At 44.1% G+C, this 24,133-nt stretch overlaps 1 protein-coding gene across 5 annotated transcripts in view; it reads right to left on the reverse strand.

The window, feature by feature from the left end:
* Positions 1–24,133, reverse strand: part of pcgf1 (polycomb group ring finger 1) — a 106,168-nt gene that overhangs the window by 81,800 nt on the left and 235 nt on the right. For all 5 annotated transcript variants that reach the window (XM_084338568.1, XM_084338567.1, XM_084338565.1 and 2 more), the window contains exon 2: positions 9,346–9,451. In XM_084338568.1, coding sequence (XP_084194694.1) covers positions 9,346–9,451 — 106 coding nt within the window. The remainder of the gene's footprint in view (positions 1–9,345; positions 9,452–24,133) is intronic.

The following is a 24,133-nucleotide window of genomic DNA, read 5'->3' on the forward strand; positions in this document are numbered from 1 at the left end:
GAATACAAAGTCGTCTTGTCCAGGCTATGGAAACTAGGCCTGAGGCCCACGCTATTCGCTCCCGCGAAATTATCTGTGTTGGATAAGGTCGATGGTCTGCGTTCATTTTGGTCGTTGGATAAAGCGAAGGAATATCTCGAGGGGATACCCGAGAATGTAGCTTGATAACTATATCGGGTGAGTGACTTGGCGATGTGGGCCTGAATACATTGTTAGGGCCGGCTATTCACAAACACTTGCTGTCATGCCCAGACATGCTAACTGCCCACTGCTCATCCAACTAGCGGGGCTTCCCAATGACTTCTGTTACTTGCTAAAGCTGACCTCATGGTCGTACTTGTGTATCGCCTCTTTGGAAGCTAACGAGCTAGCTGAACAATGTACATAATAGACTAACGTGCTATCCGGATTCATCACTAGCTTACGCGCTAGCCTCGGGCTAGCTAGCGGGCTGTGTCTATCGTCTGCGCTGAGACATTCGAGACCCGTTAATATTTACGCACTTTGGTTGTTGTTGCTGTTTAAGTGTAATCGGCTCGCACAATTCAACAGTGATCGGGTCCTTAACTAACTTCTTGTATGCTGTTATTTTTATATCCAGGCTGTTTTGAGCTTTGGGCTCCGGTAGGAGAAGATCGGTTGAATATATATATAAACAAGATATGATAACAGGTTGTGTCAGGTATTGCTTTTTACCATCCCCGGGTTAATGAATGTGTTTAATTCTATTCTTACATAGGTTATGTCATTCCAGCCGTGGTGCCTGATCAGAGGGACTGTTACAGGTGTGCACTTTGACCATAACCCCCTTTTCCCCTTCCTCTTATTATCGTTGTTTAAATGACATTTGTTTGCACAATTTACCTGGAACCCGATCCTACCTTAGACTATATGCTGGTATGCTCTAATTTAATTTTGTTTTGAATTTTCCTTTATCCATTTGTACTATAACATTGCGACGTTGATGCGCAGACTCGGAAATAGATGGTTGCAGGGTTGATGTTGAGTTGTTATATAATAATGACTTTTTTTTTCCATTATAGTTATCTCATGTTAGGGCCAAGGCTCACGGTGATTTTCGACCGATATCGTTATTGAAACAATATATGATAACAGGTTGTGTCAGGTATTGCCTATTACCATCCCCGGATTAATGAATGTGTTTAATTCTATTCTTACATAGGTTATGTCATTTCAGCCGTTGTGCCTGATCAGAGGGACTGTTACAGGTGTGCACTTTGACCATAACCCCCTTTTTTCCCTTTCTTATTATTGTCGTTGTTTAAATGACATCTGTTTGCACAATTTTGCACAATTTACCTGTGACCCGATCCTGCCTTAGACTATCGGCTGGTATGCTTTAATTTAATTTTGTTTTGAATTTTCCTTTATCCATTTGTGCTATAACATTGCGACGTTGAAGCGCATACTCGGAAATAGATGGTTGCAGGTGTGATGTTGAGTTATTATATAATAATGGCTATTTTTTCCATTATGGTTATCTCATGTTAGGGCCAAGGCTCAGGTGGTTTTCGACCGATATCTTTATTGAATTTTATTTTTATTATTATTTGTGTTTATTGGACTAGTGGGGGTTTAATCAGGGGTTTATCTAGAGGGGGGTCGGAGTGGGGAGCGTCTTATTGGATCCATGACTCTAGTGGGAAATGATAGGAAGATGACCATCCTTAGTGGATGGGGCATAGGGTGGGGATTGGAGAGTGGGTATTAGGGGTGGACGGTATAAACGGTATACGGTATAAACGGTATTAATTTGCTCTACGGTATGGATTTTGACTATACCGTTTAACCGGTAGAGCAGCTCTAAAATAGCAATGACGTCATGTAACCACAGCGCGACTATTTCAATCGCATTTGCCCCTAAAAATAGATAGAATTAGTCATAGATAATAGATATGTGCAAACTGGAAAAAGTTATTTAGGAGGCTTCGCGCAGTGGGCGTGTCAACACGCAATTGTCATTTCATAATAAACACATATCACCGCGGGGCACAGCAAGTTTCAATTTCAGTTCCTGGCATTTTTAACCAGTGGAGAAAGGTAAGATATTTCCCTATCGTTTTTCTTATATGAATTATTCTACGTTAATAAAACATACCTGGTGATCAACTACAGTTTGCATAAACTTTACGATATGTGTGTAGTGTTATGATAACGACGGCAGCAGCGGGAGCCGGGAGGAAGGCGTGCAGCAGTGGATTTGCGAATAGCATGCAGCTGCAGAGCCGCAGAGCCAGTGGCTCTTTCAGGTCTGGTCACAGGCCCGTCAAACAGCGCCCCCCCACCCTTGCGCCGTTCTGACCCCCATCGTCTCTAAGCATTTTGTGTGTCAATTTGTTGACACATGTGTCAATTTGTTGACACGTGTCAATTTGTTGACACGTGTCAATTTGTTGACACAATTGTCAATTCTTAAAGCTGAGGATGAGTGGCACCTTTGTCTCAATTCTTATTCAATTCAATTCGCTCTGCGGCTCTGCAGCTACATATGCTTCTAGCAAAATCCAGCCCCGCTGTTTGCAATGGGAGCAGGAGTCTCGACTCGGGACTTATTTTATTTGGAATATAATAACTTTATACGCAAAAGTAGCCTAGTTTTAAGTTAAAATATTATAAATCTACATGCCTTGAGGATGTCATTCTTTATATAGCCTGCCTATCAGGCAAAAGAAACACTGATACCGTGATATATACCGTTACCGTCTATGCTTCAAATTATACCGTGATATAAATTTTAGACAATACCGTCCACCCCTAGTGGGTATAGGAGGGCTTATAATAGGACGGGTGGGTTAGGGTTTAGAGTAGAAGGAGGGGGGGTTGTAACTGGGGTGGTATTTTTATGTGTTTTATGTGCTGTTGTCTTATGTGTGTGTAATTGTTCCTCCTCTGAACTCCTGGGATTGACCGTCTGGGCCCGCCTGGATCAGCGCCTCTGTACTCAGCCTGGCTGCACTGGTATGTTCTCTACGCATTTAGACAAACTCGACCATGGCTAAACTGAATATCTTAATTTGGAACGCAGGAGGTCTTAACGCCCCACACAAGCGTGCCAGTGTCCTTTGGTTATTGAAGAGAAGAAATATTGACATTGCTCTCCTTAGTGAGACGCATTTATTGGTGGGTGATGTGTCAAGGCTAGCAAATCGACAATATCACGTTATCTCCTCATCCTCAGCCGATGATAAGACGAAAGGAGTCGTCATAGTTACAAGACGTAACCTTGATATCAAAGTCCTGGATGTGTGGTCGGACACGGAGGGAAGGATTACTATAGCAAAAGTTGAGTTCTCTCATAGGAAGATGGCAATAATAGCATTGTATGCCCCTAACATAGGGGTGGACGGTATGGTCTAAAATGTATATCACGGTATAATTTGAAGCATAGACGGTAACGGTATATATCACGGTATCATCGTTTTTGATAAAAAAAATTATTTTATTTTATATAATTTTTTTTTTTTTTTATAAAATATATATATTATATAATTAGACTTGTACTTGTATTATCTGCGAGACATCGCCACCACGCAACAAGCTCCACTGTCTGTGTGTACTCTAGTAGCCTCCAGCTACGGCCAGGATTCTCCGGAGCTGCACCTGGACCTATACTCGAGTAGCCTCGAGCAGAGCTACGGCCAGGATTCTCCGGCGCTGCACCTGGACTCTATTGTATTGGTATAACGTTAGCAAGCCCTCAGCTCGAATACGCATAGAATCAGTGTTATAAGACATTGATATCAGGAGCTATCCGGCTAAGCCGGATATATAACGTTAATACAACGCCTCGGTGAATTATTTAGTTCAATGGGACATTTCGTTTTGAACGGTGAACTAACTTGCGTTAATGTGAGCTAACGGCTAACAGGTAGCACACACACGTCTCTCTCTACTAGACTTTGTGGAGCGTTTGTTGATGTCAGGAGCTATCGGTAGCTGGCCGACTAGATACCGTTCGGTTAGACAATGCCTCATCATGTATTAAACTAAAAGTGAATAGTTGACTGGGTCATTTTGTAACGGTAGCTAAGCTAACGTTAGCTCAGGGAGACGCCGCCGTCCTCCCGACAGCTCCCGTGTCCCGTCCCACTAGACTACTAGACCCGTGTTTACATGCGTGCGGTAGGGGCTGGCACACCCACTGCGCAAAGCCTCCTAAATAACTTTTTCCAGTTCGCACATATCTATTATCTATGACTAATTCTATCTATTTTTAGGGGCAAATGCGAGTGAAATAGTCGCGCTGTGGTTACATGACGTCATTGCTATTTTAGAGCTGCACTACCGGTTACACGGTATAGTCAAAATCCATACCGTAGAGCAAATTCATACCGTTTATACCGTATACCGTTTATACCGTCCACCCCTACCCTAACACATTTGATTCAGCGTTCTATAATACAATCACGAAGAATATGTTGGAACTTACTGGATACGCTCTCATTGTGGGTGGCGATTTTAATGCGTGCTGGGATGCGGAGATGGATAGGTCCGGATCCTCTGAAACAAGCGACCAAAAACGGTCCTCTAAGGCCCTCAGGATGTGGGCCCAGGACACTGGGCTCGCAGACCTATGGCGCTTATCCAATCCCACCCTCAAGGATTACTCTCACCTGTCTGCCAGACACAAAACCTTCTCTCGAATAGACTATGCATTCGCATCCCCTAATTTGTTTGATAGTTTTGACGTCTCATTGGTTCCCCTGGCTCTCTCGAACCACAAGGGGATTTTCCTTGTGGCAACCTTTGGCAGGCTCTCCACGAGAGCTCCCAGGTGGCGTTTTAACTCAACCTTATTAAAGAACGATGATTTCTGCTCTGAGTTCAGGAGTAAACTAGCTGAATTCTTGCAGATCAATGTTGGCACGGTCGATGACCCCAGGGTCCTATGGAACGCATTGAAAGGATTTATCAGGGGTCATGTCACACTTTTCGCCTCCAACTTACGTAAATCCCGGTCAAAAAAACTAGAAGGACTGGAAACATTATATGCGGATCTATACGCATCTTTGCAAACTAACTATAGTGATCGACTAAACACACAACGTAAGATAGTCAAGAAGGAAATAAACTCCATACTTAAACAACAGTCTGAGTTCTTGATACATAGGACAAGGCAAAATTACTACTTTCACGGCTCCAGGCCTAGCCATCTATTGGCAATGAAAATACGCTCGAATGATCATTTCTCGGATATCCCCTCGATCAAGACGCGACAGGGTACAATCACTACTGATTCGAAAAGGATCAACGACACTTTTAAAGAGTTTTACTCACAGTTATATAGCTCTGAGGTTAATCTCGACGACTCTAAATTTGAATCGTTCTTTGGCGGGCTTGAGATACCCCACATTTCTGAGGAAGAGGCCAAGGAACTGGGGAAACCGATCACTCTTATGGAGTTGAGGGAGACGATTGCTGAAATGCAGAGGGGCAAGGCACCAGGCTGGGATGGTATTCCACCCGAGGTGTATTTAGCTTTTTGGGACCAACTGGGTCCATTGATGCTCGATATGATCAATTATGCTATCGAGCAAGGGGAGTTCTCAAGAGATGTCAACATGGCGTTGATTTCCTTACTTCTCAAGAAGGACAAAGATCCCAATGATTGTGGTAGCTATAGGCCCTTGAGTCTTCTCGGGGCCGATTTAAAAGTGTTTGCCAAGGTGCTGGCCCGCCGCCTGCAGAGATTTATGACGGTATTGGTACACTGCGATCAAACTGGTTTTATCCCGGGGCGTCTGGCTACAGATAATCTTAGGAGGCTGTTGCATGTAATCGATAACAGTAAAGACAATACAACTCCGTCCACAGTTCTGTCTTTGGATGCCATGAAGGCGTTTGACAGACTTGAGTGGTCATACCTGTGGAAGGTACTTGAGGTCATGGGTCTTGGGAAGAGTTTTATTCATATGATTAAAGTCCTGTATGCCTCGCCGTCTGCGATGATACTGACAGGCAAAAACTGTTCCACACTCTTTCCAGTCTCCAGATCTTCTAGACAGTGTTGTCCTCTGAGCCCAGGACTGTTCGCGCTTTCCCTCGAACCTTTGGCCCAATTTATTAGGCAATCGGAGGACATCGTCCCCATAATGGTCAATAATACTCCACACAAAATTGCTCTCTATGCGGATGACCTGCTGATTTTCATGGACGACCCCTCCCGGTCGGCCACAAAATTATTGAGAATAATCGACGACTTTGGTAAAATGTCAGGCTTTAAGATTAACTGGAACAAATCAGCCTGCCTACCTCTTTATGAGCTGGCCAAGGCGGTACGACTACCAGCTGATATCCCCATAGTAGAACATTTTAAATACTTGGGCATAGAGATATTCCCCACGCTGAACCAAACTACTAAGTACAACTTCACGGGTACTTATGATAAAATACGCCAGGATCTAGACAGGTGGTCGCCCCTTCCTAACTCCTTACAAGCCCGGGCTTCCATAATCAAAATGAACGTCCTGCCTAGGATACATTTTGTTAGCTCAATGCTCCCCCTGCCCCCTCCAATAGACCACTGGCGCAAGGTACAATCGATGGTATCTAAGTTTATCTGGAATAACAAACGCCCGAGAATCAAAAGGGCTACTACTCAACGTAGAAAACAAGATGGGGGCCTCGCAATCCCTGATTTTAAGCTTTATTTCTGGTCCTTTTCACTGAGACCTCTGATGTGCTGGCTAGACCCTGTAGAGGCTGTATCGTGGCGCTCCTTAGAAGCGGCGGCGGTCTCACTGCTAAGATTGCAGGATGTAGTGTACTCCACTGTCTCTATTTCGAAATGCCGGCTGAGGTATGGACCGATCATAACTCACGTGATCCAAACGTGGCGTAATGTACAGAGGTCGTGTGGGGTTAAATGCCCATGGCACCTGGACTCTCCAATTTTTAATAACCAGCAATTACTTGTTGGGCACAAGCCGGTTAATATTCCTCAATGGCAAAGGAGGGGAGTGCATACTCTGGAGGATATTTATGATAAGAACGGCCTCCGTGCGTTTCAGGACTTAAGAGAATTTTATGATCTACCCGACGAGTCCTTCTTTCTTTACCTTCAACTAAGGTCAGCACTGAGGGCGCATGGCGTGCCGTGGGCTCAAGCTTTGCACCCACACCCCTTCCTCAGGCTCATAGTGGACAGGACGACCTCCAGAGGGTTTGTCTCAGACTTTTATACGCTATTAATTCAATCCACGTATAAAAATTTATCATTGGATACAATCTGGCGTGTGGATATCCCGGAGTTGGACCCCGAGTTTGACTGGGATGATGTTTGGGCAAATGTGGCATTATCTTCCCGCAACCCCAATCACCAGCAAATTAATTTTAATTATATTCATAGGACCTATCTTACACCTAGGAAGCTATTTGCTATGGGACTGGTAACCGACTCTCGGTGCACTTTGTGCTCTCAAAAGGCCACTGGCACTTATATGCATATGTATTGGGATTGCCCACCAGTGGCCCGCTTCTGGAGGTCAATAACGGACAAACTTTCAGACCCGTGTGGCTTAACTATCCCATTCACAGCTGTTACGCTACTCCTGAACGATATAACGACACTACCTGCGTCCGTTCAACTAAAAAGGGTTGTCCTAGCGGGTGTCACAGCAGCGAAGAAGCTAATAGCAATGAGATGGAAGGAGCCTGAGAAGCTTACAGTGATTAACTGGTCCCTAACACTATTGGATGTGATTTATCTTGAGATATCCACGGCGCGGGTGATTGGGGTAGGACAGGCTGGCATTGACCTGTGGTTCGCAGCAGCTGAGAAGGTAAGGACCGCCGTGTGCGGCTGAGCGGGGTTGGGGTGCTTGATCGGGGGGGTCCGGCGGTCTCTTGGGAGGGGGAGGAGGAAATGTTTTGTCTGTCTTGTCTTTTGTCTTGTCCTCTTGAGTTTAGCTGGGGATTTAATGGGGGGGCAGCTATTTAACTATTTCTTCACTGTTTGGTCACTTTTACACGGTCTCTGTGAGTCTATGGAACACCTCTACAGGTTTTTGTTTTTTCATGAAGGTTCATTGCTCTGTTTTCGGGTCGTGTTCTCAAAAAGTGGTCCTTGTGGTGAATTGGAGATGTACGTTTTATTAATATGGGGTCACACGGCCGGGAATCGGGGCTGAACACTGGGAAAGACCATTTATTAGATAGTACCCCTTGGATTTAGAAATTAGAAGGTTGAACTCTGTTTTCTTTTCTCTTTGTCTGTATAAATTGTTATTCTGTATTATTATTGTTTTTGTTATTTTCTTGTGAAGTTCTATGTATTGTGATTGTGTTTAATGTGTTTTGTTTCATGTGAATAATAATTAAAAAAAAATGATAAAAAAAAGGTTAGTTTTAACGTTAGCTACTAACGTTAGATGCAGCTACTACAGGCAATCAACGATGAGGAGGAAGCGTCAAAGCCGTATATAATAGAATAGTAGCCCTGTGGTGCGTAGGCACGACTCGAAACGACCTGTTATAATAAATTAATTCATGTTTAACTTGTCCCCGTGTCCAGTCCTTTGACCAGCCCCACCCGTTCATTGTAAACAATGATGCATGTAATTGTATTAACGTTATTGCGTGTTGTAGCTATGCTATATATTGTATTTAGTTTGTTAGCTATTTAGCTAATGTTGATAGCATCAACGCTAGATCTTTAATCTTTATTTAGCAGTCCAGTTTCTCCAGGCAGTAGCGAGTAACTACTTGGGTCTAAAAACAGCTACACTACAAAGAACGCTATTTGGTTAAAAGGAGCAACACTATTGAGAAATGTAGTTAAGCTATGTGGCGTTGCTACTGCCCCACGGAGCTCCCGTGCTGTGCTCTAGTAACGCCAGCGGCCCCCCACACGGAGAGTGACTGACGAGGGGTACTGGTTCCGCCTCATTAAAACAATCAAAAGGTTAATTTCCGCACCAGCACCATATTGCATTATCGCAACATTGTATGGCATATGAAAGATAGAAATGTAGAGGCCTAGACATATTAAAACACATTTGTGTCAACTTTAAGCGGGCGAGCTGCATATGTGGCAAAGAAAAGAAAAGTCACTCGCCACACAATCAAAAGCATGTATTTAACAAATTCTAAAATGTTCTAAACACGGTTTTATATTAACTTAATAAATAAACTAAATATCTACATGACCTGCATGACCTACATGACCTGTGACCTACACCTGTCCTCTAACGCTCCATGAGTGACATCACTTCCTGGCTGCCGTGGGGGAGTTTAGGTATCCTACTTGATTTGAATGTAAAATTCACGTCACTCAGTCTGTGATTGCTTAAATTAAAAAGCTTAACGATGCCGCTAGATACTTACAGGTGTGCAGACACTCTGTGATGGTGGTGGCGTCGATGAAGTACCCAGCACACAGGAGACAGACGATGTGCTCGTTCAGCTCCTTGATCTTCATCTTCACCTCCTCCTGCAGAGAGTGAGACACGCTGTCAGTCAGGCTCACTCTGCAAGCTGTCAGTCTCACTCTGCAAGCTGTCAGTCAGTCTCACTCTTCAAGCTGTCAGTCTCACTCTGCAAGCTGTCAGTCAGTCTCACTCTTCAAGCTGTCAGTCTCACTCTGCAAGCTGTCAGGCTCACTCTGCAAGCTGTCAGTCTCACTCTGCAAGCTGTCAGTCTCACTCTGCAAGCTGTCAGTCAGTCTCACTCTGCAAGCTGTCAGGCTCACTCTGCAAGCTGTCAGTCTCACTCTGCAAGCTGTCAGTCAGGCTCACTCTGCAAGCTGTCAGTCTCACTCTGCAAGCTGTCAGTCAGGCTCACTCTGCAAGCTGTCAGTCAGGCTCACTCTGCAAGTTGTCAGTCAGGCTCACTCTGCAAGCTGTCAGTCTCACTCTGCAAGCTGTCAGTCTCACTCTGCAAGCTGTCAGTCTCACTCTGCAAGCTGTCAGTCTCACTCTGCAAGCTGTCAGTCAGGCTCACTCTTCAAGCTGTCAGTCTCACTCTGCAAGCTGTCAGTCTCACTCTGCAAGCTGTCAGTCTCACTCTGCAAGCTGTCAGTCAGGCTCACTCTGCAAGCTGTCAGTCTCACTCTGCAAGCTGTCAGTCAGGCTCACTCTTCAAGCTGTCAGTCTCACTCTGCAAGCTGTCAGTATCACTCTGCAAGCTGTCAGTCTCACTCTTCAAGCTGTCAGTCTCACTCTGCAAGCTGTCAGTCTCACTCTGCAAGCTGTCAGTCTCACTCTGCAAGCTGTCAGTCTCACTCTGCAAGCTGTCAGTCAGGCTCACTCTGCAAGCTGTCAGTCTCACTCTGCAAGCTGTCAGTCAGGCTCACTCTTCAAGCTGTCAGTCTCACTCTGCAAGCTGTCAGTCTCACTCTGCAAGCTGTCAGTCTCACTCTGCAAGCTGTCAGTCTCACTCTGCAAGCTGTCAGTCTCACTCTGCAAGCTGTCAGTCTCACTCTGCAAGCTGTCAGTCAGTCTCACTCTGCAAGCTGTCAGTCAGGCTCACTCTGCAAGCTGTCAGTCTCACTCTGCAAGCTGTCAGTCAGGCTCACTCTGCAAGCTGTCAGTCAGGCTCACTCTGCAAGCTGTCAGTCAGTCTCACTCTGCAAGCTGTCAGTCTCACTCTTCAAGCTGTCAGTCTCACTCTGCAAGCTGTCAGGCTCACTCTTCAAGCTGTCAGTCAGGCTCACTCTGCAAGCTGTCAGTCTCACTCTGCAAGCTGTCAGTCTCACTCTGCAAGCTGTCAGTCTCACTCTGCAAGCTGTCAGTCAGTCTCACTCTGCAAGCTGTCAGGCTCACTCTGCAAGCTGTCAGTCAGGCTCACTCTGCAAGCTGTCAGTCTCACTCTGCAAGCTGTCAGTCAGGCTCACTCTGCAAGCTGTCAGTCTCACTCTGCAAGCTGTCAGTCTCACTCTGCAAGCTGTCAGTCTCACTCTGCAAGCTGTCAGTCTCACTCTGCAAGCTGTCAGTCTCACTCTGCAAGCTGTCAGTCTCACTCTGCAAGCTGTCAGTCTCACTCTGCAAGCTGTCAGGCTCACTCTGCAAGCTGTCAGTCAGTCTCACTCTTCAAGCTGTCAGTCTCACTCTGCAAGCTGTCAGTCTCACTCTGCAAGCTGTCAGTCTCACTCTGCAAGCTGTCAGTCAGTCTCACTCTGCAAGCTGTCAGTCTCACTCTGCAAGCTGTCAGTCTCACTCTGCAAGCTGTCAGTCTCACTCTGCAAGCTGTCAGTCTCACTCTGCAAGCTGTCAGTCTCACTCTTCAAGCTGTCAGTCAGGCTCACTCTGCAAGCTGTCAGTCAGGCTCACTCTGCAAGCTGTCAGTCTCACTCTGCAAGCTGTCAGTCTCACTCTGCAAGCTGTCAGTCTCACTCTGCAAGCTGTCAGTCTCACTCTGCAAGCTGTCAGTCTCACTCTGCAAGCTGTCAGTCTCACTCTGCAAGCTGTCAGTCTCACTCTGCAAGCCGTCAGTCTCACTCTTCAAGCTGTCAGTCTCACTCTGCAAGCTGTCAGTCTCACTCTGCAAGCTGTCAGTCTCACTCTGCAAGCTGTCAGTCTCACTCTGCAAGCTGTCAGTCAGGCTCACTCTGCAAGCTGTCAGGCTCACTCTGCAAGCTGTCAGTCTCACTCTGCAAGCTGTCAGTCAGGCTCACTCTGCAAGCTGTCAGTCAGGCTCACTCTGCAAGCTGTCAGTCTCACTCTGCAAGCTGTCAGTCTCACTCTGCAAGCTGTCAGTCTCACTCTTCAAGCTGTCAGTCTCACTCTTCAAGCTGTCAGTCTCACTCTGCAAGCTGTCAGTCTCACTCTGCAAGCTGTCAGTCTCACTCTGCAAGCTGTCAGTCTCACTCTGCAAGCTGTCAGTCTCACTCTGCAAGCTGTCAGTCTCACTCTTCAAGCTGTCAGTCTCACTCTGCAAGCTGTCAGTCTCACTCTTCAAGCTGTCAGTCTCACTCTGCAAGCTGTCAGTCTCACTCTGCAAGATGTCAGTCTCACTCTGCAAGCTGTCAGTCTCACTCTTCAAGCTGTCAGTCAGGCTCACTCTGCAAGCTGTCAGTCTCACTCTGCAAGCTGTCAGTCAGTCTCACTCTTCAAGCTGTCAGTCTCACTCTGCAAGCTGTCAGTCTCACTCTGCAAGCTGCCAGTCTCACTCTGCAAGCTGTCAGTCTCACTCTGCAAGCTGTCAGGCTCACTCTTCAAGCTGTCAGTCAGGCTCACTCTGCAAGCTGTCAGTCTCACTCTGCAAGCTGTCAGGCTCACTCTGCAAGCTGTCAGTCTCACTCTGCAAGCTGTCAGTCTCACTCTGCAAGCTGTCAGTCTCACTCTTCAAGCTGTCAGTCTCACTCTGCAAGCTGTCAGTCTCACTCTGCAAGCTGTCAGTCAGGCTCACTCTGCAAGCTGTCAGTCTCACTCTTCAAGCTGTCAGTCTCACTCTGCAAGCTGTCAGTCTCACTCTGCAAGCTGTCAGGCTCACTCTGCAAGCTGTCAGTCTCACTCTGCAAGCTGTCAGTCTCACTCTGCAAGCTGTCAGTCAGTCTCACTCTTCAAGCTGTCAGTCTCACTCTGCAAGCTGTCAGTCTCACTCTGCAAGCTGTCAGTCTCACTCTTCAAGCTGTCAGTCTCACTCTTCAAGCTGTCAGTCTCACTCTGCAAGCTGTCAGTCTCACTCTGCAAGCTGTCAGTCTCACTCTTCAAGCTGTCAGTCTCACTCTGCAAGCTGTCAGTCTCACTCTGCAAGCTGTCAGTCTCACTCTGCAAGACCCTTTCACTAACACACTACAGAAGGTTAACCTTTCACTACCACACTACAGAAGGTTAACCTTTCACTACCACACTACAGCAGGTTAACCTTTCACTACCACACTACAGAAGGTTAACCTTTCACTACCACACTACAGAAGGTTAACCTTTCACTACCACACTACAGAAGGTTAACCTTTCACTACCACACTACAGACGGTTAACCTGTCAGTCAGGCTCACTCTGCAAGCTGTCAGTCTCACTCTTCAAGCTGTCAGTCTCACTCTGCAAGCTGTCAGTCTCACTCTGCAAGCTGTCAGGCTCACTCTGCAAGCTGTCAGTCTCACTCTGCAAGCTGTCAGTCTCACTCTGCAAGCTGTCAGTCTCACTCTTCAAGCTGTCAGTCAGTCTCACTCTGCAAGCTGTCAGTCTCACTCTGCAAGCTGTCAGTCTCACTCTTCAAGCTGTCAGTCTCACTCTGCAAGCTGTCAGTCTCACTCTGCAAGCTGTCAGTCTCACTCTTCAAGCTGTCAGTCTCACTCTGCAAGCTGTCAGTCTCACTCTGCAAGCTGTCAGTCTCACTCTGCAAGCTGTCAGTCTCACTCTGCAAGACCCTTTCACTAACACACTACAGAAGGTTAACCTTTCACTACCACACTACAGAAGGTTAACCTTTCACTACCACACTAGAGCAGGTTAACCTTTCACTACCACACTACAGAAGGTTAACCTTTCACTACCACACTACAGAAGGTTAACCTTTCACTACCACACTACAGAAGGTTAACCTTTCACTACCACACTACAGACGGTTAACCTTTCACTACCACACTACAGACGGTTAACCTTTCACTACCACACTACAGAAGGTTAACCCTTTCACTACCACACTACAGCAGGTTAACCTTTCACTACCACACTACAGAAGGTTAACCTTTCACTACCACACTACAGAAGGTTCACCTTTCACTACCACACTACAGCAGGTTACCCTTTCACTACCACACTACAGAAGGTTAACCTTTCACTACCACACTACAGAAGGTTAACCCTTTCACTACCACACTACAGACGGTTAACCTTTCACTACCACACTACAGACGGTTAACCCTTTCACTACTACACTACAGAAGGTTAACCTTTCACTACCACACTACAGAAGGTTAACCTTTCACTACCACACTACAGAAGGTTAACCTTTCACTACCACACTACAGAAGGTTAACCTTTCACTACCACACTACAGAAGGTTAACCTTTCACTACCAAAGACGCACTTCAACCATTATCTGAAATAAAATTAAATAAAATCTAACCCTAACTAACCTTACTGTCATGCACTTGTCCTAATAAACTAACCTACACTGTAACACGCAACACTTTGATGAATATTGTTACTCAGCTGATAGAGTTGTATCCTTCCTGATGACCTGTCGTACAGAACTTTACTGGATAAAAGCGTCAGCTAAATGACTAAATGTAAATGTGAATGTAAATGCCTTGTAGAATTCCACACATAAGAAAGAAAGATACTGGGATGAATAAACAAAATAGGAAATAAAATGTAGAAATGCATGCAATACATAAATAAATATGAATCTCCATATATGAAATAGAACATTTAGATAAGGTGCTACTGAGATGTTTTGGTGAGTTCTTTGTTTTTTTGTGGAAGTAGCCCTTCTTAAAAATGCATGAACATTCACTGATAATTGGTCTGTAGTGGAGTCTACAAGGTCTACATTGCCGGACCATGTAGAATCCGGACCTTGTAGACTGACATAATTCTGTGCATAGTTTAGTCTACACAGGCCATATTTCAAATAATCTAAATCTTACTTCATTCATCTTAAACATTCTTGATTTGGGGGATTGGTAGTTCCCATGAAAGTTGTTCCAACAGCGATCCACCTTGAATTAAATCACACAGCCGTGTTGGCTGTGTCACAGTCACGAAAGGGGCTACTTAATTCATTAATCCAATCCACTTTATTTATAGAGCACATTTAAAAACAACAAAGTTTACCAAAGTGCTGTACAAGTCCAACAACATAAGATAAAAAAAAAAATATATTAAAAAAAGAAATTAATTCATTTTTTTTTTATTTGAAGCTTCGAATTAAAATCGAAGCTCGGCCCCGAAGCTTCGATTGCCAAAAAAAAATTCGAAGGTCAACCCTACTGTTAACCCTTTCATTACCACACTACAGAAGGTTAACCTTTCACTACAACTACAGAAGGTTAACCCTTTTACTACCACACTACAGAAGGTTAACCTTTCACTACCACTACAGAAGGTTAACCCTTTTACTACCACACTACAGAAGGTTGACATTTCACTACCACACTACAGAAGGTTAACCCTTTCATTACCACACTACAGAAGGTTAACCCTTTTACTACCACACTGAAGAATGTTAACCTTTCACTACCACACTACAGAAGGTTACCCTTTCACTACCACACTACAGAAGGTTAACCCTTCACTACCACACTACAGAAGGTTAACCCTTTCACTACCACACTACAGACGGTTAACCTTTCACTACCACACTACAGATGGTTAACCCTTTCATTACCACACTACAGACGGTTAACCCTTTCACTACCAGGGGAGGAAATTAGGCCACTTTACTCGCCAAATGCGAGTATTTTTTACGTTTGGCGAGTGATTCATGAAGACCACTCGCCAGTCTGGCGAGTTGACAGTGCCACGAGAGCACTGCACAAGACCCGCGGACATATATAATGTTTAATAAAAGTTCCCGCAGTACTGGCCAACCCGCGGACATATATAATGTTTAATAAAAGTTCCTGCAGTACTGGCCAACCCGCGGACATATATAATGTTTAATAAAAGTTCCCGCAGTACTGGCCAACCCGCGGACATATATAATGTTTAATAAAAGTTCCTGCAGTACTGGCCAACCCGCGGAAATATAGAATGTTGAATAAAAGTCCCGTGGTGCTGGCCATCAGTCAAGGAAGCACTCGCAAACAGATAACGTTAAACACAGAAGATGGAAAACAGACAGACTGAGCAACGGGGAACTGCATCCAACCCTAGTACAACTCTCGAGTCCAAGGCAAGGACACATTTAAATTACAGAGGTGTATGTTAGTTAGGGCTGGGCGATATGACGATATTATATAAATATCGGGTACAGTTCATTAACAATACACTTTTTCAACGTATCGTGGATATCGTGATGTTTTGCCCAAGAGGATTGTGTCGCGTCAATCTGTCCACACGTTACTCGTTCATATCTCAGCCTGTGCTGAGATATGCCCATTCCGCGGTCTGTTAATAAAGTTTTCAATCAGACAGATGTATGGAAAGGCTTTTATTATAACATTCGTTGTAGTAAAATCATTATGCCTCATTTAGTCATCCTGTGAAGCACTGGTCTCCTACTCGACGGCCGCGGGGAGCTAACGTTAGTAGCTTTGTTGATGTTCAGTGTTCACTTCAGCACACGGGACATTCAGGAAGTCAAAAAATAATAACGCTTGCCGATTGGTGCTAAGAACAGCAGGGCGGGTGCAAGCGGTGTGATGTCATTGGCAGACTCGACTGTCAATCAAAATGATTATGTTTCCGTCAGAATGAATGAATGAAAACTGTATTAAAAGGTTGCAGAATGGGTACAATACAGTACAGGAGGATGAAGACCAGAAAAAGACATAAGGGTCCTCCATTTTCAATTCATCAAAACATTTAGAGACATACATATATACAGTAGTTTCATAAAAATGCTAAAATGCTATTTATTGATTGATTGATTTAAAACTTTAACATATTGCAGAATGGGTACAGTACAGCTCAATACATACAATTGTTAAGGGGATGCAGACCAGAGAAATACTTTAGTCTTGTTTACATCAGGGTCCCCCATTTTCAATTCATCATATTTCATATCTAAATCATATAATATCTCATATGCAATATATAATCTAATAATCTAAATCTAATATAAAAATGCTAAATGCATGGGTATTTTATTTTGTCTTTAATGTTAGCTTGCAAACTCAAATACTGTCTTGGTAAGCCTCATAATGAATTGTTTGGGGTAAAAAAGAAAAACATCGTGATGTGTATCGTGTATCGCCGAAAGGTCAGAAAATATCGTGATATCATATTTAGGCCATATCGCCCAGCCCTAATGTTAGTCTATTGCACACCGGACTACGACGTAAGGTTAGACATTTTATTTCATGCTCAAAAGCCCCTGGCTTGCACATCGCAGTCACGAAAGGGGCTAGTAGCTCAACCAGTGCACAACAGCAGTCTGACCAACCCAACTGACGTTACAACCACAACACTTGACGGTACTTCACAGCACTGTCGTAAGGCCACCGTGCCGTCTTAAAGGCACAGTGAACACTCGGATACATACACAACATTGACGTGGCTTGACAACCGAGGTTCAAAGTTAACTTGATTGACTGATTGAAAACTTTATTAACAGATTGCAGAATGGGTACAATACAGTACGGCTCAATACACACAATTGTTAAGGGGATGCAGACCAGAGAAAGACTTTCGTCTTGTTTACATCAGGGTCCCCCATTTTCAATTCATCATAACATATGACATACATGACATACAGATAGACAGTACTGCTACATCTATACATTTCACATCTATCTATCTATACACTTCACAACATACTTCGTTTTTTTTCTTTCACTGCCCAACCCAGTCCAACCCAGCATCTTTCACTGCCCAGTTCAGCCCAACCCAGTCCAGAATAGATCCCTCTTTCATGTTAATATGTGTTATGCTAATATTGTGAAGAGTAGAGACTGTTATTAATGTTTTATGCTAATAAATATTTTAAAGAGTAGAGACACGGTGTGATTATTACTATGATTGAAAATCAATTTAGACGAAGACATACAAAGAAGTAATTATCACAATTAGCGATTTTTTTTGGCTGGTAAAAAATCAGTTTGTCTGGTAAAAAAAATCAGATACTCGCCAGTTGGCTGGTAAGCCAAAAAGTTAGTTTCCTCCCCTGGATTCACTACCACACTACAGGTTAACCTTTCACTACCACACTACAGAAGGTTACCCTTTCATTACCACAATACAGAAGGTTAACCCTTTCACTACCACACTACAGACGATTAACCTTTCACTACCACACTACAGAAGGTTAACCCTTTCATTACCACACTACAGACGGTTAACCCTTTCACTACCACTACAGACGGTTAACCTTTCACTACCACACTACAGCAGGTTAACCCTTTCATTACCACACTAGACGGTTAACCCTTTCACTACCACACTAGACGGTTAACCTTCACACAAACGGTTAGCACAAAATGTGGGACCCTCTCAAAAACGAGATACTGTATCTCAATGTGGTTTTCCCAATAAAATAATTTCAATATAACCTTTTCACAACCACACTACAGACGGTTAACCCTTTCACTACCACACTACAGAAGGTTAACCGTCAGTTACTGCCACAGTTAAAGGGTTAACCGTCTGTAGTGTGGTAGTGAAAGGGTTAAGTGCTGTTGTTGGCATCTATTCCTGCTCAGTTTTTTTTACTCGTCTCTGCACCTGTGCCCAAGAGAGCTTGTCACGTCTCGATGATTATCACCCGGTTGCGCTCAACTCTGTAATTATGAAATGTTTTGAACGACTGGTGAAGTCATACACATTCAGTAACAGGTGCTGAGGTGCTGCCTCATAGTGTTAACCCTTTCACTACCACACGACAGCCGGTTAACCCTTTCACTGTGACAATACAGAAGGTTAGCCCTTTACTATCACACAACCGACGGTGTGTGATAGTAAAGGGTTAACCTTCTGTCGTGTGGCAGTGAAAGGGTTAATACCGAATCTGAACAGGGCCATAAACAACTATCTAAGCTGTCAAATTAAAACATCAAGACATGAAATGGTTCCACTATAGACTAGACTCTTCATTGCCAGATATGAAACAGTTGCAGGATTTGTCTCTTGGTGACATTGTAGGAGATAGACTTGTTCAAATTCACAAACAACGTGAGCCGTTTAATATTATAGAAATAACGTCACTTTTATTTTAAGGTGTGTTTTCCCTTCAATAAAGATCAGGACGGGACCAACGCTCTCTAGTGGAACACCATGGGTAAATGTTGATTCACAGTATATATATATATTTATACAACGGCATGCAAATTTCTCGATTCTGATTGGCCATTCACACGTCTTTATTGGCAACAATCCACGGTCCTGGGCTCAGGACCCGCCCACAACCAAATCACATAACCCTCCCCGGCTCACTCCGGGAGAAAACAAGATCGCGGACAACAAATGGTTATGTTGAAAGCACCATAACGACTAAATATGAAGCGATTCTGTCAAGGGGAATGTGTTAGTCCTTTAAACAATGTTGGATGATGTAATTGATGGGTCTTGACTCAATCTAGAACAAAAGAAAAATCGCGGATTGATTGATAGATTAATTGATTGATTTAAATTTCTTCCTTCCTACTTTCTACTGACTGCAGCGTTCTCTCTCCGACGCTGGCGTACCCACAAACACACACACACATACACACACACACACACACACACACACACACATACACACACACACGCACACACACACTGTGACACACACACACACACACACACACGCACACACACACACACACACTCCTGTCTGCAACAGCGGGGGAGTCAGACTGAGAGAGAAGCAGCGCTGTTTTAAATGAGCATGGTCTATTGAATTGATTGATTGGTTGATTGCTAATTTTATTACTGTACCCCTGGTTTCCAACTGGTTAAGTTTAGGCTAAAAGAAATAAATAAAAAAATAGGGCGAAGAAAACGTTTTTTTCCTATAGGGCAAAGAAAACGTTTTAATTTGTTTTACCTACTTTATATTCTGCATCTGGTAATAAAATTTTCAATCAATCATTCCAATAATACACAGTTGGATGTGTTAGTTGGTTGGATGCACTTCAAGCTGCTTCCACATGAGGCAACTTCTCTCAATCATTCCAATAATACACAGTTGGATGTGTTAGTTTGGTTGGATGCACTTCAAGCTGCTTCCACATGGAGTTGTGGGAACTACTTTTTCTGGCGGATGGTTTTTTCAATAAATCTTCGATTAATGTGTGTTTATTGTATAGAAATAAGGTTGGATGAATCTGGCAGTTGTATAAAAGCTTTACACCACGTGCAGTCGTGATTTGTGACCAATAAACCATGCCTAGGGGGGTCTAACGACCCTCGGCTGCGCCTCGGGCCTAACAACCACCCCTAGGCATGGTTTATTGGTCACAAACCACTCCTGCGTGTGATGTAATGCTTAAATATTGTATACACAGTAACACAAGACGAAACTGTCTTATATACACAAAACATGTAAATAACAAGGGCATTTAACCAGTTACATTGGGCCTCATTCAAGAATACTCTTATTATTTTTCTTATATTCTTGCTTACCTGTCTGTTAAGAGAACAATAAGAAAAGCCACCGCCACATTCATCAAGACGTTCTTAACACTTTCAATGCCGGAGCTCGGTGCAATATTAATAATAATAATAATTTAGGACCTGCTCAGAGGTCATCAATCGGCACGCAAGCGATGCATGCATGCGATTCGTCTCTGCGATTAACCCATCCCATCGTCCTTCCCCCCCAAGGGCAGCCAGGAGCAGACAGGCGTCAACTTGAGCCGCGCCAGGGGACCAATCCAAGTGCTCCTGTCCGTCTTCGTCAAGGACGCCACAGCGTTAGTGATCTGTTGTGCATGTTTTTCCATTGGGTTTATCTTATCGGGGGGGAAACCCTTGCGAGCACGGGGAGAACATGCAAACTCCACACAGAAAGGCCTGGGAGATACCCCACCTGGGTACCTGGCATCATGGAAACCTGGTCCCCAAGTGGGAATCGAACCCTGGACCTTCTTGCTGTGAGGCGACAGTGTTTGACCACTACACCACCGTGCCGCTCGGTGCAATGATAAGAGCTCTCATATTTGCAAACGCATAAACTATGTCTTAAATTATGGCTATGTGTCTACTCTGGCCGTAAAGTGTCTTTGAGCATTAGGAAAAGCGCTATTATTATTATTATTATTATTAGGAATGGTAGGCTTTTTTAATGTTTCTTATCTGGGTACGAGTTTCTCATCTGGGTAAGAGTTTCTGATCTGGGTAAGAGTTTCTTATCTGGGTAAGAGTTTCTCATCTGGGTAAGAGTTTCTGATCTGGGTAAGAGTTTCTTATCTAGGGATGGGAATTGATAGGATTTTATCGATACGATTCCATTATCGATTCTGCTTATCGATTCGATTCTTTATCGATTCTCTTATCGATACCTGATCAATTTATAATTTAAATAAATAAATTGGAAATGCAACAGAACTAAGCTGGTTAGAATAACAACATGCAACTTGACATTTCTGATTGTCATTTATTGTTGAGCCCCCATGTCAGGGGCGACAGTGGCTTGAGCAAGACACTTAACCCCTAACTGCTCCCGATGAGCAGGTTGGCACCTTGCATGGTTGCCTGCGCCGTCGTTGTGTGAATGTGTGAGTGATTGGGTAAAATGTAAGGAACAAATTGTAAAGCGCTTTGGATAAAAGCGCTATATAAAAAAGCAGCCATTTACCATGTCAGAAAAATACAAAAACTGTAAAAAATAAAACATTAACTATAGCCTACACTTAAATAAAATAATGTATTTGAGATTCTCTTAAAATGTATTTATTTTTTTATTCTTAAACTAATTTAATCTATTGAATAACAGTCGTTATTCCTCTGACTTCTGTCTCACACACACACACACACACAGACACACAGAGCTCCCTCCCCGGGCCCCTGTCCTGTAGGTATTGGCTTGTGTTGCTACACGGACACATTTGTATGTTGCACCATGGTACTTCCTGTCTGACGGACTTAGTAAATAAACAATCCGGCTCTTATTATATGTGAACTAAAGAGTACAATGTTTACAGAACAGTCCCCACCCGCTGTTTTATTGTATTTGTACCTGTACTATCCGCTGTCAGCTGTTTATCTCTCTTTGTGAGCTTGATTAAATAGCGTTAGCTCACGTTAGCTAGCGATAGCTCCGCGGCTAATTTTAGCTCACCCTAAACTAAATCAATGAAAGCATTCAAGTAGTTTTCACTGCACATAGAAGTAGCCAAACAGCGGGAGCATTTCGGGAGCATATGACCAAAAGCCAGGCAATTTCGAGCCCTTAAGGAATCAAATAGAGTCTGCCATGGCTACATGCTAACGCGCGCAACTGTAGGAAAAACCTGGCAGCGTTAAGGGAATCGAAAGTCACAGGAGCCACACGGTTCCAGGCATCGGCCAATTAGGAACCGGTTCCCAACGGGAACCGGTTTCCGATTCCCATCCCTATTCTTATCTGGGTAAGAGTTTCTCATCTGGGTAAGAGTTTCTGATCTGGGTAAGAGTTTCTTATCTGGGTAAGAGTTTCTCATCTGGGTAAGAGTTTCTCATCTGGGTAAGAGTTTCTCATCTGGGTAAGAGTTTCTTATCTGGGTAAGAGTGCTCTTGCCTGAGAGAAAAGCAAAAATAAGAAAACATTGCTAAATCCCAGGTAAGAACAAAATAAGAGGAGTACTGGTCTCTCTCCTGAACCAGGGTTATAGACTGGTCTCTCTGTCCCGTCAGTACCTAGCGGAAAGAAATCGAATCTACGAATTCCAATCTGGCTTCAGAACATCCCACTCCACTGACACATGCCTTCTCTATTTGAACGACCACATCAAACAAGAGGTGGACGCGGGCAAATACTGCGGCATGGTCATGCTGGACCTACAAAAGGCCTTCGACACTGTCAATCACACCATTCTGATAGACTATCAAAACCAGTGAGCTGGATACAATCCTACCTTGAGGGGAGAGAACAGATGGTGGAGGTAAACGGTACCCTACCCCCCCCCCCTCACAGTGAGCTGTGGTGTTCCACAAGGAAGCATACTAGGACGGCTACTGTTCCTAATTTATGCAAATGACATGTCATCAGCTTGTGGCTTCAACTTGTTCTTGTTCGCAGACGACTCAGCCCTGCTGGTCTCCGACAAGAACAAGTTACAGGTTGAAAAAACCCTCAGCTCGGAACTAGGCAAAACTGCATATGGCTCGCTGATAACAAACTATCATTACACATGGGCAAAACAGAGTCCATTCTCTTCGTAGCAAATAACAAACTCAGCAAGACCGACGGCTTCTCGGTTACAGTGGGTGACAATATTGTCACAAGGAAAGATGAAATTACCTACCTGGGTTCCATCCTAGAGGCAAATCTTTCCTGTGACAAAATGGCATCCAATGTAATAAAAAAAGTCAACCAACGAACTCTATTCTTGTACCGGATCTCCTCTCTGGTAAACAAGAATACCCTGAAGACTCTGGCAGGAGCACTCATTCAGGGGTACTACGACTATGCGTGCACCTCATGGTACCAAAGCACTTCAAAGGCACTAAAAACAAAATTACAAACATCACAAAACAAACTGGTCAGACTACTACTTGACCTTACTCCTAGAACCCACCTCACCCCTGCCCACTTTGACAACCTAGGATGGCTTAGAGTAGACGACAGAGTACAGCAACTTGCAATGGGCCTGGTCTACAAGATACACTACACGACCAAGGTACCCATGTACATGTCAAAATACTTCCCAAAGGTCAGTGAATACCACGATCACAACACCAGAGGCAGCTCCACAAATCATGTTAAACCCAGATTCGGCTCAAACAAGGGACTAAACACGTTTCGCAATTATGCCACAACAATGTGGAACGCCCTACCCACAGCTGTAAAGGAATGTGAATCATTACCCACCTTCAAAAACACTCTAAAAGAACACCTACGGGAGACTGCAATTCGAAACTGGCCCCTGTAAATGTCCTAACACAACCCCCTCCAATGTACAGTAAATTACCATGGTTGTCAATATTCCAATGTACAGTTTTGCTTGTACAGTCCCCCCAACCAATTGATTGACCCTGATGTAAACAAGACAAACATCTTTCTCTGGTCTGCATCCCCTTAACAATTGTGTGTATTGAGCCGTACTGTATTGTACCCATTCTGCAATCTGTTAAATAAAGTTTTCAATCAATCAAAGCTGCTACGATGTTATGACTGAGGAGCCACGAGCCCCACTGCCCTCAGGTTCACAGCAGCGCGGTTTGGTTTAAACAATAACAGATTGTTTACAGCAAAATGTCATGTAGTTGGTGGTAGGGTTAGTGGGTTAGTTGTTTAGTTAGTTAGTTAGTTAGTTAGTTAGTTAGTTAGTTAGCTGTTAGGGTCCCGAGTCCGACTCAAGTCTCTGTAACCAGAACAGCGCGAGCAGGCTCTGTGTGGCGCCGCGCATGCGCACCCCGGGCTGCTGTGTCGCTGCGCTCGCGCT

The sequence above is a fragment of the Notolepis coatsorum genome, assembly GCF_963971535.1.
Source record: "Notolepis coatsorum genome assembly, contig: SCAFFOLD_70, whole genome shotgun sequence".
NCBI lineage: Eukaryota > Metazoa > Chordata > Actinopteri > Aulopiformes > Paralepididae > Notolepis > Notolepis coatsorum.